The sequence below is a fragment of the Vombatus ursinus genome, unplaced genomic scaffold (genome assembly GCF_900497805.2).
Source record: "Vombatus ursinus unplaced genomic scaffold, bare-nosed wombat genome assembly UNPS02014772.1, whole genome shotgun sequence".
Lineage (NCBI taxonomy): Eukaryota > Metazoa > Chordata > Mammalia > Diprotodontia > Vombatidae > Vombatus > Vombatus ursinus.
Genome location: NW_020954550.1, coordinates 37,777,442 through 37,790,289, shown reverse-complemented (window position 1 = coordinate 37,790,289; position 12,848 = coordinate 37,777,442). Strand labels below are relative to the sequence as shown.

The 12,848-nt window shown below is 34.9% G+C and overlaps 1 protein-coding gene across 2 annotated transcripts in view; it reads left to right on the top strand.

Annotated features, from left to right (window-relative positions):
- The window catches only part of NIPBL (NIPBL, cohesin loading factor), a 261,926-nt gene that overhangs the window by 228,431 nt on the left and 20,647 nt on the right, over positions 1-12,848 (top strand). For both annotated transcript variants that reach the window (XM_027863621.1, XM_027863622.1), the window contains exons 31-34: positions 1,364-1,462; positions 4,294-4,347; positions 7,751-7,859; positions 9,683-9,819. In XM_027863621.1, the coding sequence (XP_027719422.1) occupies positions 1,364-1,462; positions 4,294-4,347; positions 7,751-7,859; positions 9,683-9,819 (399 nt within the window). The remainder of the gene's footprint in view (positions 1-1,363; positions 1,463-4,293; positions 4,348-7,750; positions 7,860-9,682; positions 9,820-12,848) is intronic.

The window sequence follows — 12,848 nt, the reverse complement described above, 5'->3', positions numbered from 1 at the left end:
AAGTATTGTGGAAGCACAATCAGGATAACCCAAGATTTAGCAGCTTCTACATTAAGGGATCGGAGAGCTTGGAGTATGATATTCCAGAAGTCAGAGGAGCTAGAATTAAAACCAAGAATCACCTACCCAGCAAAACTGAGTATAATCCTTCAGGGGAAGAAATAGACATTCAGTGAAATAGAGAACTTTGAAGCATTCTTGATGAAAAGACCAGAACTGAATAGAAAATCTTGTGGAGGTGAATGTTGAAAACTAAAAATAAATACATTTTTTAAAAATTAGCCAAAAAAAGAGTTTTGTTTCTAAAACATTGAAATTAATAAATACCTGCAAATTCATATTTTTACCATTAACAGATTAATCATCCATAAAGGATGATCTCTGTGTTCATTTACCTTTTTTCAATAAGCATAAATTACAGCATTTTCCAAAATGCTGAGATCAAGATGTTTATATGTTAACTTTTTCCCAATATGTAACTTTTTTATTTGTGTAAAAATTTTAACAAATTACCTTTCTCCTTAATGCATAAAGTTTTTGAGGTTAAGAACACTGAAGAAATTAATTTGAATCATAGGCCTAATTTGTAGATACAAGTCTTAGTTAATGAATATATCCAACATTCAGGTAACTAGATAGCATAAAGCATAATTATTCACAATTACAAAACTCTCCTAAAATAAATGGAAGAGTCCTTTTATATCAATTCGTGCTTTATCTTTGGATTCACTTTTCTAAAAAAAAAAAAAGGCATTTTGCCTCTCTGGAAAGTTATTTAAAGTGATTATTGAAAATATTGATAGCCAGGAATATTCAATTTGCAACCAGCTGGCTGGTTGACCTTGGACAAGTCACATTGTTCCTTTCTTATCAGTGAAATGTAGATTATTTCTAGATAAGAAATTAAATCTCTTAAAGAGAGATTTATTTTATTCTCTCATATATTCTTAAAGACTTTGAAAAGGATTGTGTGCTAATTACCCAAACATAATATGTTCTTTTCCGCAATCATAAAAATACCAGCTTTTTTCAAGATAATCTATAATGTTTGTAATTTACAAAAAATTTTCTTTGACTGCTGATATAATTCAAAGTAATTCTAACTTTTAGAACAATGAAAATTAATTCTCCCATGTTTACTTTTATGCCTAGAAATGTTGCTCATTACAAAAACGTATCTAAAACGTAGCCAACACACTAAATTCATTCTTGGGTCAGTGTAAAAATTCATGTAGAAATTCTTGTGATTTTTTTCCTTTGATTCCACATAGTTTATATTGGTTTGAGTTAGATTTTAATATTAGAAATTTTGAAATATGTGAGTTATTTGCTTAGTCAGTTTTGGAACTTTTCTGTCTTCTAGAAATTAGTAAATGAAACATTCCAGAAACTCTGGTTTACTCCAACTCCTCATCATGATAAAGAAGCAATGACCAGGAAGATTTTAAACATCACTGATGTGGTAAGAATTAGAGTTAGAACAAGAACTTGATTCCTGTGTGTACAGTATCTCTTGGGATCATATGCTTATTACCTTACTCGTAGACTGCAGGGCAGTAAACCTGGGATAGGGATATAGGTCCTACATTTACTGCCTCTGCAAATCCTCCTGTCAAGATTGTAGAAGGTATTAGTAGAGAGAATCATGGGAGCTTGGTTGTTGACCCTCACAACCCTTCTCCACCATGGACTTCTCTGGAGAAAACCAAAGTCCTGACAGTGTTGATACCTGTCCCATTCCTCTATTTCCTGCAGCACCCTGAGGCTTGATAAGGGATAAAGCAGAGTTTGGGATGTTGAAGCAAAGTTGACAACAGTCATGTAACCACAGCATCTACCATTTGGGAAGTCATTTCTGATATCCTCTAGTTTGTCCTGTACATAAAACAGGAATCCTGATTCAGCACACCAGAAAAGTAGTGATGCTGCACTTTTTTGAAGACCCACATGGAGGGGGATACTACAGCCTCCAGAGGCAGGGTTTCCGTCTTTTTGGATAGCTCTAATTGTTAAAAAAAGGTTTTCCTTACATAAATCCTATGTTTGTCTCTCTATAATTTCCAAACATTGCTCCCAGTTCTGCCCTGTAGGCTTAAACAGAACAAGTCAAATCTCTCTTCCACATAACAGTTATTCAGATAGTTGGAAACCTCTATCATTTGCACTCCTATATCCTGTCTCTTTCATACTGAATATCCCTTATTAACATAACTAATCCTCCTGTGGTGTAATCTTAGGGCCCTTACCAATCTTGTTTCCCTTATCTGAACGGTTTCCAGCTTTACATCCTTCCTAACATGTGACACTCAGTACAGCATATAGTATGCCAGGGCAGAGGACAGCAGGACTTCATCCTCCATAGTTCTAGACACATTCTTCTCTGAATGCAGTCTAAGCTAACAAGCTTTCTTGGCTGCTCTGTCACACAGTTGGCACATATTGATTTTGAAATCCTCTAAAACCACCTGATTTTTTTTAAATGGACTATTACCTAGCCAGGCCTCTCCCAACTCATTTGTAAGACTTTATGTTTATCCCTATTCCATGTTATCATATTACTTAGGCCAAGTATTCTAAACTCAAGGGGCTTTTTAGAGCCTGTCATGCAATATGTTAACTGCCCCTGCAAACTTTGTGTCCTCTGCAAAATTGTTGAGTTTTACCATCCGTGCAGGGCTAAGCACAGATCCCTGGAGCACTCAGAATTGACATCAAATCTTTAATGACTAGTCTTTGAGTTTAACCGTTTAACCCTTTCCAAATTGCCCTGGCCACAACCACAGCCTTATAAGGCTTTGTTAGTTCTTTTACTAAAAATCTAGATAAACTTCACCTATAGCATTCTGGTGTAGTAACTCTGTCAGAAATAAGATTATTCTGGCATGACATACCTTTCTAGAAGCCATGGTTTTTGTAAGCACCACTTCTCTCTCTTAGATATTTATCAACTATTACTTCAATAATACAGTCAAGAATTTTGCCAGAAATCAGTCAAACTTACTGGCCTAAAGTTGTCAGACTCCATTCTAGTCCTTTGTATGGTGGGGGCAGCCAGGAATTGAAATAATATTTGCCCTTCTGCAGTCCTTTTATTAACTCTCCCATTTTCCAAGATCATTGACAGGTGTCTCAGCAGTCACCTATACAGGTTCTTTCAATAGCCTCAGATAAGAAGGGCAGGTAGGTGCTCTCTGACAGTCTCCCTACTTCTCTTGGGTTTCAACTCCCTATGAGTCATTTTATCATTTCCTTTCAAACCCATAAGACATTTACCCAGACAGAGAAAACAGAAACACAATATGAATAGAGCAGTTGTACTGTTGTCCATCAGCCCTTCATGGCAGCTCTGTCTCTTCTTTGATCCTCCTTTCTTCTCCATTATGGCTTTAAAAAAAAAATCTTTCTGATGTCCTCAGCTTTTCTTGCCCCGCTCAGCTCATTCTGCACTTGGGCACAGCTACCACTGTTCTGATGTGCCACAATTTTATCTTTTTTCTCCATTACCTGGCCCTGTTTTTGTTGTCACTGTATGTCTTCCTTACATCTATGTTGATTGATAGGTTCCCCAAGCATCCACATCAGTCTCTTTAGACAACTCTCCCTTTTCTTCCTCATCAAAATTCCTTCTTTTTGTGTTTATAGACCCAACTTTGGATAAGAAACTTTATGTATTTGTATAAATTTCAATTTGTATAATATAATGGATAGTATGGCATATTTGTATAGAGTCTTAAATTTGCCCAGATTCTTTGTTTTAATCACTTTCAAATTTTGATCACTAGCAAATTTCACATCTGTATTTGCACTTTGGATTTATTCGAAGTCTTAAAAGTCAACTGTCTATGAGGAAGATAAATAGCAAAGTGAGGGTTAGGCTTTTATTTCTACTTTGAACTATATTATCTTAGAACTTATTTTTAGACAATAGAGTAATCCAGGTTATTAGTTAAAATTTAAGTAATATCTGGTTTTACTGCTTTATATTCTTAAATTTATGTTTCCCAGGATTTTCATATTATTTGGAATAATATTTAATTATTTAGAATTATGTTTAATTGGAATGATTTGGAATTTATTTGGAATAATACTTAAGGCCACTATCAACAAATTATTTAGCCCAGAATGAGGGAGAAAATATATATATGTGCATAGATTTGACTTTTTAAAAATCATTTTATAATTCTAAAAATAAAAAGTACATATACAAATAACAAATAAGTACAAATCTGTTTTTAGTTATATTCTTCTGTAGAAGTGCACCAGTTTATGACCCTGTAACATTTTTTCCCTAAGGTTGCAGCTTGTAGAGATACTGGATATGACTGGTTTGAACAACTTCTTCAAAATGTGAGTATACCTTTGACTTTTGATTATAAGTATTTAGGAAAAAATACTACTATCTATCTAATAATAATAAATAATAATGTTTTTCATTTTTAACATTTGATGAAATCTTAACCATTGCCCATTTTTGAAAACTCCTATTTTTGTATTTTTAAAGTTTAATTGAAATAAGATCATTTAAAACAAGGGTAGCCAAAAGAAACTCAGGCCGAAATGTATGAAATACAAGCCATTCTTTAAAAAAAATAAATAACAAAAGGAAAACTATGTATAAAATGACTTCTTAAAACATTTCGTGCTAGTTAGGCATATAACATGGTTTGTAAATAAGTTGAAAAGTCTAGCACAGAGGTGGGGAACCCCCGGCCTCAAGGCCACATGTGGCCCTCTAGGTTCTCAAGTGCTGATTCCAAACTTCACAGAACAAATCCCCTTATTAAAAGTATTGAGGCCAAATGTGGCCGGCCTCAAAGCCACAGGTTTCCCACACCTGATCTTGCAGAAAGTGAAGTCTGAAAAAGCTTTTTTACATTATCAGGAATTGAGTTTGGTATATCATAAGAGAGCTATGGTGGTTTGGTAAATAAAGAGTCAGCTCCGGAATCAGGATGATGCCTATGCATAAGCTGTGCCTCTAATACATGCTGCCTCTGTGACCCACTGTGTCCAGTCACCTCACACTTCTCAGCCACGGGCCACCCTCTCACAGCACCAAGTGTAGAGCGGGTGCCAGTCACCCACACCATCCATTTCTTCATTAAGTCCGTCTCCCAAGAACTGGTCTTTAGTTTGTATAACACTGTAGCAGGATCACATCCTCTCAAAGCCCCAGTGATCAGTGGGTTCCAATATACCTTATAAATAGCCTTCCTAAGCCAGATGCTGACAAACGTGGTTATATTTCCCAGTTATGCCAGCTCTGGCTAGCTGATTGAAAGGCAGAGTGTCTCTTTTCAAAGGGAATAGAGAAAGAATTGTCTCTTCAGGACATTCCCGTTAATTTATAGGTCTAGTCCAAAAAAAAATTCAAAATGATAATTCTTTAATATCCACAATAAATGTTTATCAGATCCCTAATCCTCACACTCTGTGTTAGCCTTTTTTTCTCAGCTACATTAGTGCAGTGACATCACCGAGGGCATCATGAATAAGGTTGCCATCAGTAGCTTTGTTGACTTAACTATTCTCATCTGTTTGCTGTGCTGGTACAATCAGTTGAGACATTCAGATCTCCAGAGTATCACCTGTAGTGTCTTGTATGACTTTTAGAAACACTTATTGAATCAATACTAATCTACTAACTTCTGTTTCAACACTACTCCTTTGTTTAATCCATGAGTCAGCAGCAGTGACTTGGCATCCATTCTGTCCAAATAATAGTAGCAGTAGACATGAAATAGGAGCTATATGTAGCTTCTGCCTTAGAGGGATTTAAAATTTAAGAAGAGAAATGGAAAGCCCATTTTTATAGAAATAAGTAGTAGATAACAAGTACATAATCATAACAGGTGATATAAATATAACCACCCCAGCAATTGTATAGCTATATGTATAAATACTGAAAATTAATTCATATTTCTTACATTTGTTGAATGTAAGGAGTAAGGAAAAGGGTAAATAGTGATGATGTATGGAATAGGCGTTACTGGAATAATTAAATTGACTGGAGCCTGGAAAATGAAACACTTTTTCTAATTCCATACTAACATATGTGGAGCTCTCACTGCTCAGCCCAGATTCAAACATTTCCAGTTTTTGCTACCATCCCATCTTAGTATAGGCATTTTGAAGCCAAGTGATAATTGTTGTTAGTTTCCATAAAGTATGTAAATCCCTGTGTTTATGACACTGCAAATAAAATTTTATAAAGAAAACCTTGTCACTTTAATGGACATATTATCTCAGACCAGCAGTACTCATGTGAATTATTAGAGGTAGCAAAAATAAGCACAATCAACAAATGTATGAAATATGAATAATAAATTGTTATATGAGATATATTTACACAGGAAAACCCTGCTATTGGGGCAAGAGTGGAAACAGGTTATTGGATAGTTTATATTTAGGTTATCAAAGCTTTCTAGAAAAGGGAAGATTTTAGTGGCTGCTCAAATGAAGGCAAGAAAAGAATGTGAAGCTGCAGGGCAAGGGATGAGACAGGTAGTGCCCTTTTATACAATTCCCTTTGATTGGGGTTTCAGACATGAGAATAAATAAATTACATCCTTCAAATGGGAAGGCGTATGTCATTTTTCCTCTCTGTATCTCCAACATTTAGCACATAATAATCACTTAATAAAGGTTGCATTAATTGAAAGATTTACATTTGTATAGAAAGAAAATAGACTTATTTCTCAAAAATATCCTGACTTTTATCAGCATTTCTGTTCTAGGCTTACCTATTTAGCTTAATTGCCTAATGATTATAAACTAAGTTATCTGTAGCTTAACACAATCTGTTTCACACACAGAGAACCCATTTATGATATCTTAAGTGTTTCTTAAAGCTCTGAAAAAAAGATTATCAACTTTATTTTCCTACCAAATTACTTAATATTCCCTTCTAGACTTATGATTCTATGAATATAAAATTGGAGTTGAGGTTCATTTCAAATGTAGTCAAATTTGATAGGAAAGAAATAGATAACAGTATTCTTTTATAAGGGATTATAGACTGGGCTTGAATTGACATTCCAATTTTTCTTTAAATTCAGACTACCACTTTTGAGAGGGTAAGATATCTCTGCTTTTTTCTACCCCATTCTGCCTCTGAAGGACAAAGGAAAGACCTCTTGAAGGGCAGAGGGGATGAGTACAGGGGAATAATGGGAACCTCTCTACTTTCCATTTTTTTCCTCCTATCCTGAAGACTAGGATACCTAATAAAAGTAAATGTTATACTTTCTTTAATATTTTAAGTTCCTGTCATTAGACATTGTTTGAATATGTTTGGAAAAATCTAGTTTCTCTTAATGTATTCTAAATGTTTTCCCTGCATTTTAAAAAATTCTCTGTATTAATTTGCCTACTTTCAAGGCTTTCTAAGTGAAGGCAAACCTCATATCCAACTCTGTTTTAAAAACACACACACACACACACACACACACACAAACTAAATTCTTTCAAGATGTGATTTGGCCTTGTCTTGTATTCCTGCTGTAACTCACTACTTCAGTTATTTACTTAACTAGCTCAAGGTCCTTTACCCTAGTTGTGTCATGCTCTCCTTTTCTTCTTAAAGATTATGTTGAAATTTCTTTTTAGAATGTGATATTTTTATATGCATTGTGAAGTTATTGGATACATGTGATTACACTGCAGAATTTTTATTTAAGAGCACAAGCCATTGTGTTTATATCATTGCATATTGATAACTTTACTGGAATTTTTTTCCCTATCTGATAAGCTTTTGAAGTCAGAAGAGGATGCTTCATATAAACCTGTGAAGAAAGCTTGTACTCAGCTTGTTGATAACTTAGTTGAGCATATCCTTAAATATGAGGAATCTCTAGCTGGTAAGTCACACATTTTGTATATTTATTATATAATATAATATTTGTGTAAAATATGTATAAATAACTATACATAAGCATATATAAAAAATAGGGTACCTGACAATTTTTTGTACTCATTTTCCTCTCTACATAGCCAGTGAATCAGACAAGTATTTGTTAATCACCCATTCACTTCTAAATAACAAGATTCAGATTTCTTCTTGTCATTAAAATGTAGCATAGGGTTTTTTTTTGTCTATATCCTTTTGATGTTGAAATCCAAATTATACTTTATGGGATTGTTAATGTTGAATAAACCTCCTGAAGTCATTCAGTAAGATTACGATTCACTTGTTTTGGTTGTGACCAACTCTTCATGACCCTGTTTGGGGTTTTCTTGGCAGATATACTGGAGTGGTTTGCCAGTTCCTTCTCCAGCTCATAGTACAGATGAGGAACTGAAGCAAATATGGTTAAGTGACTTGCCTGGGGTCACATAGCTACTAAGTGTCTGAGGCCGGATTTGAACTCAGGGAGATTGAGTCTTCCTACTCCAGGCCCAACTCTGTGCCACCTAGCTATTAAGGTCACCAATCTTAACTCTCTAAATCATGATACCGCCTAGTATGTAGATTAATAAATGAAACTAAGCCCAAAGGCCACTTTTTTTTTAATTAATAAGAATATCTTGAAAAATTTTTAAACTCAATTTTAGAATTTTTAACAGACAGATGAATTCTAGTTCTTTTAAATCATTTTTTTAACCTGTTGAAAAGAAACTGATTTCACAAGTTTAAAACGGGCTTTTTGTTTAATTCCATGAGGGTTTTAAAGCTGTTGTTTATTTGATTTTTGGCGTTGAAGATTGTTTCTAAAATTCAGTTAGTGGTCAAAAAACCTTAAGAAATTAAAATCCCATCTTCTGTCAAAACAAAGACTGTCTTTTTTTTGCCAGTTGTCAATTTTTAAATTTAGCATTAACATATAAATACATGATTTTAATTTGTCTAATATGGCAATATTAATATAGATAATCCAAAACTCACAAGGCTTTATAATTCCAACAGTCAGCAATAAATCATTCTCTAGAAGAAATATATGCATCCCTTGACACAGATGCCATTTAGTGATACATCTGAATTAATTTAGAGTAATACTTTACCCACTTTATTCGCCTCTATCTTTTTTTCTTTTATCTTTCCCACATTTCTTCTATTCCTTTTTTCCTCTCTCTTTCTTTTACCTACTCTATTTATCCCTACCTTTGACAGTCAAGGGTATTACTTTTGTTTTTAGGGGTAAAAAGATTATTGATTCCTACTCTAAAAATTCACCTTGACCTGTGTAATGCAATTTGTCCGCCAAAAGGAAACTTCCTCTTTTAACCCTAACACTCTTCAGCCTGTCACTACTCTTTTAGCCATCTTTATCTTATCCCCCATTTTGTGTTATCACCTCTGCTTTCCATGTCCTTTTAGCTTAGCCCCATCCATAAGGGCAGGGGAACCCTATCTTCTTTAAAATATACATCTCCCACAGTGCACAGTATGTTGCACACTTTAGATGCCTAATAATTGTTACTTGCATTGAAATAGATTCTCTCCAACTGCAGCCAAACCCCTTTCCTGACTTAATTTTCCTCATCTGTTACTTCTGTCACTGAAATCACCCAGCTCAGCCCCTCACACCACTAAGCATCCCCCCACCTCTGGGAGCAAAAGACTTCTCTATTATCCTTAGTTACCCAAATTTACATTATTTTCCCCCCAAGGGATTAGTAAAACAGTTTAAATTGTATTCTGTACAATTTCCACTGTGTTTTCATTTCAATTTTTTTTTTCCAGATTCTGACAATAAGGGAGTGAATTCTGGTCGATTGGTAGCTTGCATAACCACTTTGTTCTTATTCAGCAAAATCAGACCCCAGCTAATGGTCAAACATGCCATGACCATGCAACCATACCTTACCACTAAATGTAGCGTAAGTATCAGAAAAGTGCCTTTCTTAAGTAAAAGATGGAAGATTTGAAATTTATAATTCACACAATAAGGGGAAATATCAACCAGAGTTTTACTAATAGGTCACAAACATTGAGCATGAAGAAAATAGACTGTGTGTCCTTTATTCATCTTTATGTAACATTCAGATTTTAGTTTTTCATTAGTCTGTGCTCCAGGGTATATTTTTAAATGGAATGAAACATTTATTATAGTATGTATAATACTTTGTGTGTACATTTCCATAAAAACAAAACCTTAGAATTAAAATTATTTAATCTATAGAGATGTACAGGGTAGATTTAAGTAGCCTACTTAAGAGCTAAATTTTAAAATCATGGACTTTTTTCTGCATATGTCATTCATTATTGCTATTTTGTGTTTTCATATGAATAAGGAAATTATTTGTCCTGATTTCTGTATACTTAATGTCAACCCCTGATTATAGAAGTTAACGGTTTGTCTTGAGTATTTTTCTAGATGAAAAAACTCAAGGCCTAGCAGGGAAAAAAAGGCAAGAATGTAGATAAGGACAAGAAAAATTTGTGATACCGTTACTCTGTCTTTACAGGGTCATTAAGTACATCCATAAATTACTAGTTTGCCATTAGGTATTCTCTAGCTGACATACATAGTCCATCCATAGTCTATTGATTGGATTTGGAAAGAATGATAGTGAGGCATAGTGATGAGAGCCCTAGAGGAGAGGCAAAAGAATTTGAGTTCAGGTCTGGACATCACCACTGGCCAGAGTTGTGACTGCTGGCAGGTCACTACATCTCTCTGAGCTTCAGTTTTTCCTTGACATAATAAGGATAAGAATGCTTGTCCTGGCTACCCTAGAATGTTGTTGTGAGAATCAAATGAGATGATATACATGAAAGCTCACTTTTAAGTGCTTTTTAAAAAGGTATTTTATGATTCTCCTGTAGAAGGTTCATTTATTTCTAGGCCTTTTTTCTCCCAATCTTTTCTTTAAGGGAAAAAAAAATAACTTGCTGACTTTGTTTAGTCCTTGGGAAGAAATGAGTTGTATTGCTTCACCTTTTTGAAAAGTTATCTCTACTTAATGTCTCCAATTCCTTAGCACCACTCAGTTCACAGCCCCTTGTAGTTAAGCTTCTGTTCTGTTCTGTCTCTCCCAAAACTACTCCCTCAAAGGTTACCAAGTGAACCTCATCTCTGAATCCAAGAACCTTTGCTTAGGTCTCATCCATTTTGATTTCTCTGCTGACTTTACTCGCTTCCTTGACACTCTTCTCCACCCCCATACTCTGTGGCTACTATGACAGCACATATTGCTGATTTTCCTCTTACTTGTCTAACAGTTCCTTTGTCTTCACTTTCTCAGCTCCTTAAGACAGGTGTCACTTAATGTTCTATTCTTGACCTATCTTCCTGTGACCTCTTTCTCAATGCACCCTCTTGGCTATCTCATTCATTCCCTCAACTTCAACTCGCAGTTCTATACAGATGACTCCCAAATCTACATATCTCATCTGGCACATTCCTTCTCATCATTGAGCTTCAGGCCTGAATCTACAACTGTCTAATGGTATACCAAATTAATATCCCTCGGGTACTTCAAGTTTAATGTGTCCAAAATAAAACCTAAGATCTAACTTCACTATTTCTGTCAAAGACATCATTTTCCTAGTCACACAGCCTTCAAACCTCAATGTGGTCTTTCACCGTTTGTTCTCTCTCACCTTCTACATTGAAAATATACAGAGTGCTACTGATTGTATCTACCTAGTATTTTTTATATCCATCCTTTCATTTTGTTTCTGTCGCTATTACCCTCTACCCATATGGATTATACTGTAACAACCTCCTAAGTGGCCTCCCGACAGACATTCTCTCCCCACTCTAATTCATCCTTGTCACTACTGAAAAATCAGTCCATGGTCGTCATGTCACTTCTTTTCTCAAAACCTTTCAGAGGTTCCCTTCACTACTCAAATACTGGATCTGCGGTCTCATTTGTGTGGGTACTCCCTCCAACAATATAGATCATCATCCATTCATGTCTTCCCATTCTGCGTCTTTCTCTTTTTATCCATGTCTTTCTGTGAATTCACAAAGGGAGTCCACCAGATTTGATGGCAGCCTTCTTCACTTTTCTCCTTATATTTCAGAGATACTAGTGGAACAGCCTTCAATTGTTTGAAGTAGCAATTCAAAAGCTACTCTGTTGTTTGCTATATCACATATAAATTCCTTAGTTTGACACTTAAGGTCCCTTTGTGATCGGGGTTTAACTTACACTTCTTTACAGCCTTCTTTTTCCTGCCAGGTATATTATGCTGTGATCACATCAGACTACTTGATACCCTTCCCAAAAGTTCAGCACTTTCTTAACTCTCTGCCTTTACCCTTTTTGTGCCTGAAATGTTCCTCTTTTATTCCCTTATCTATGGCTGTTGAAACCTACTTATGCATCAGGGCTGATCTCAGATGTTACCTTCTCCTTTTCTTGTTCCATAGTCTTCTGCATTTTAATTATTATATAGTTATGTATTTTTTATGTGTAATATTCTCCTTGTTAGACTGTAAACTCTGGGAGGACACTGGTCATGTCTGAATAGATAGATAGATACATAGATCATATTAGTTGCAGCTTGCCCAGTGTTTAACCCAGTGTTTTGTACATATTAGGCAATAAATGGAAATTGAGTAAATGAATCATAATACTAATTGGAATCTTAATAAGTATAGTGAATAAATAATGAATGTCTCTTGGTTGTTAAGAAGTAAGGTTCCTTGGCTAAGCAAAGTGAGAAAGGGCAAAGTGTTTTCAAAAGTGCCCCTTTAGAAATTATAGAATTCTAGTTTCCAGGATCATCTTCATTCTTATCCATTATCTCTCTAAAATCTCTAAAGGGATTTATAACCCACCAATTTGAGAAGTGCTAGCTTAAAAGAATAGTTATTTTTAAATGATATTTTCTTATACTTTTGCCATTTATTAATTTAAAGAAGTGGGACTTAAAATTTTTTTATTCATTCACT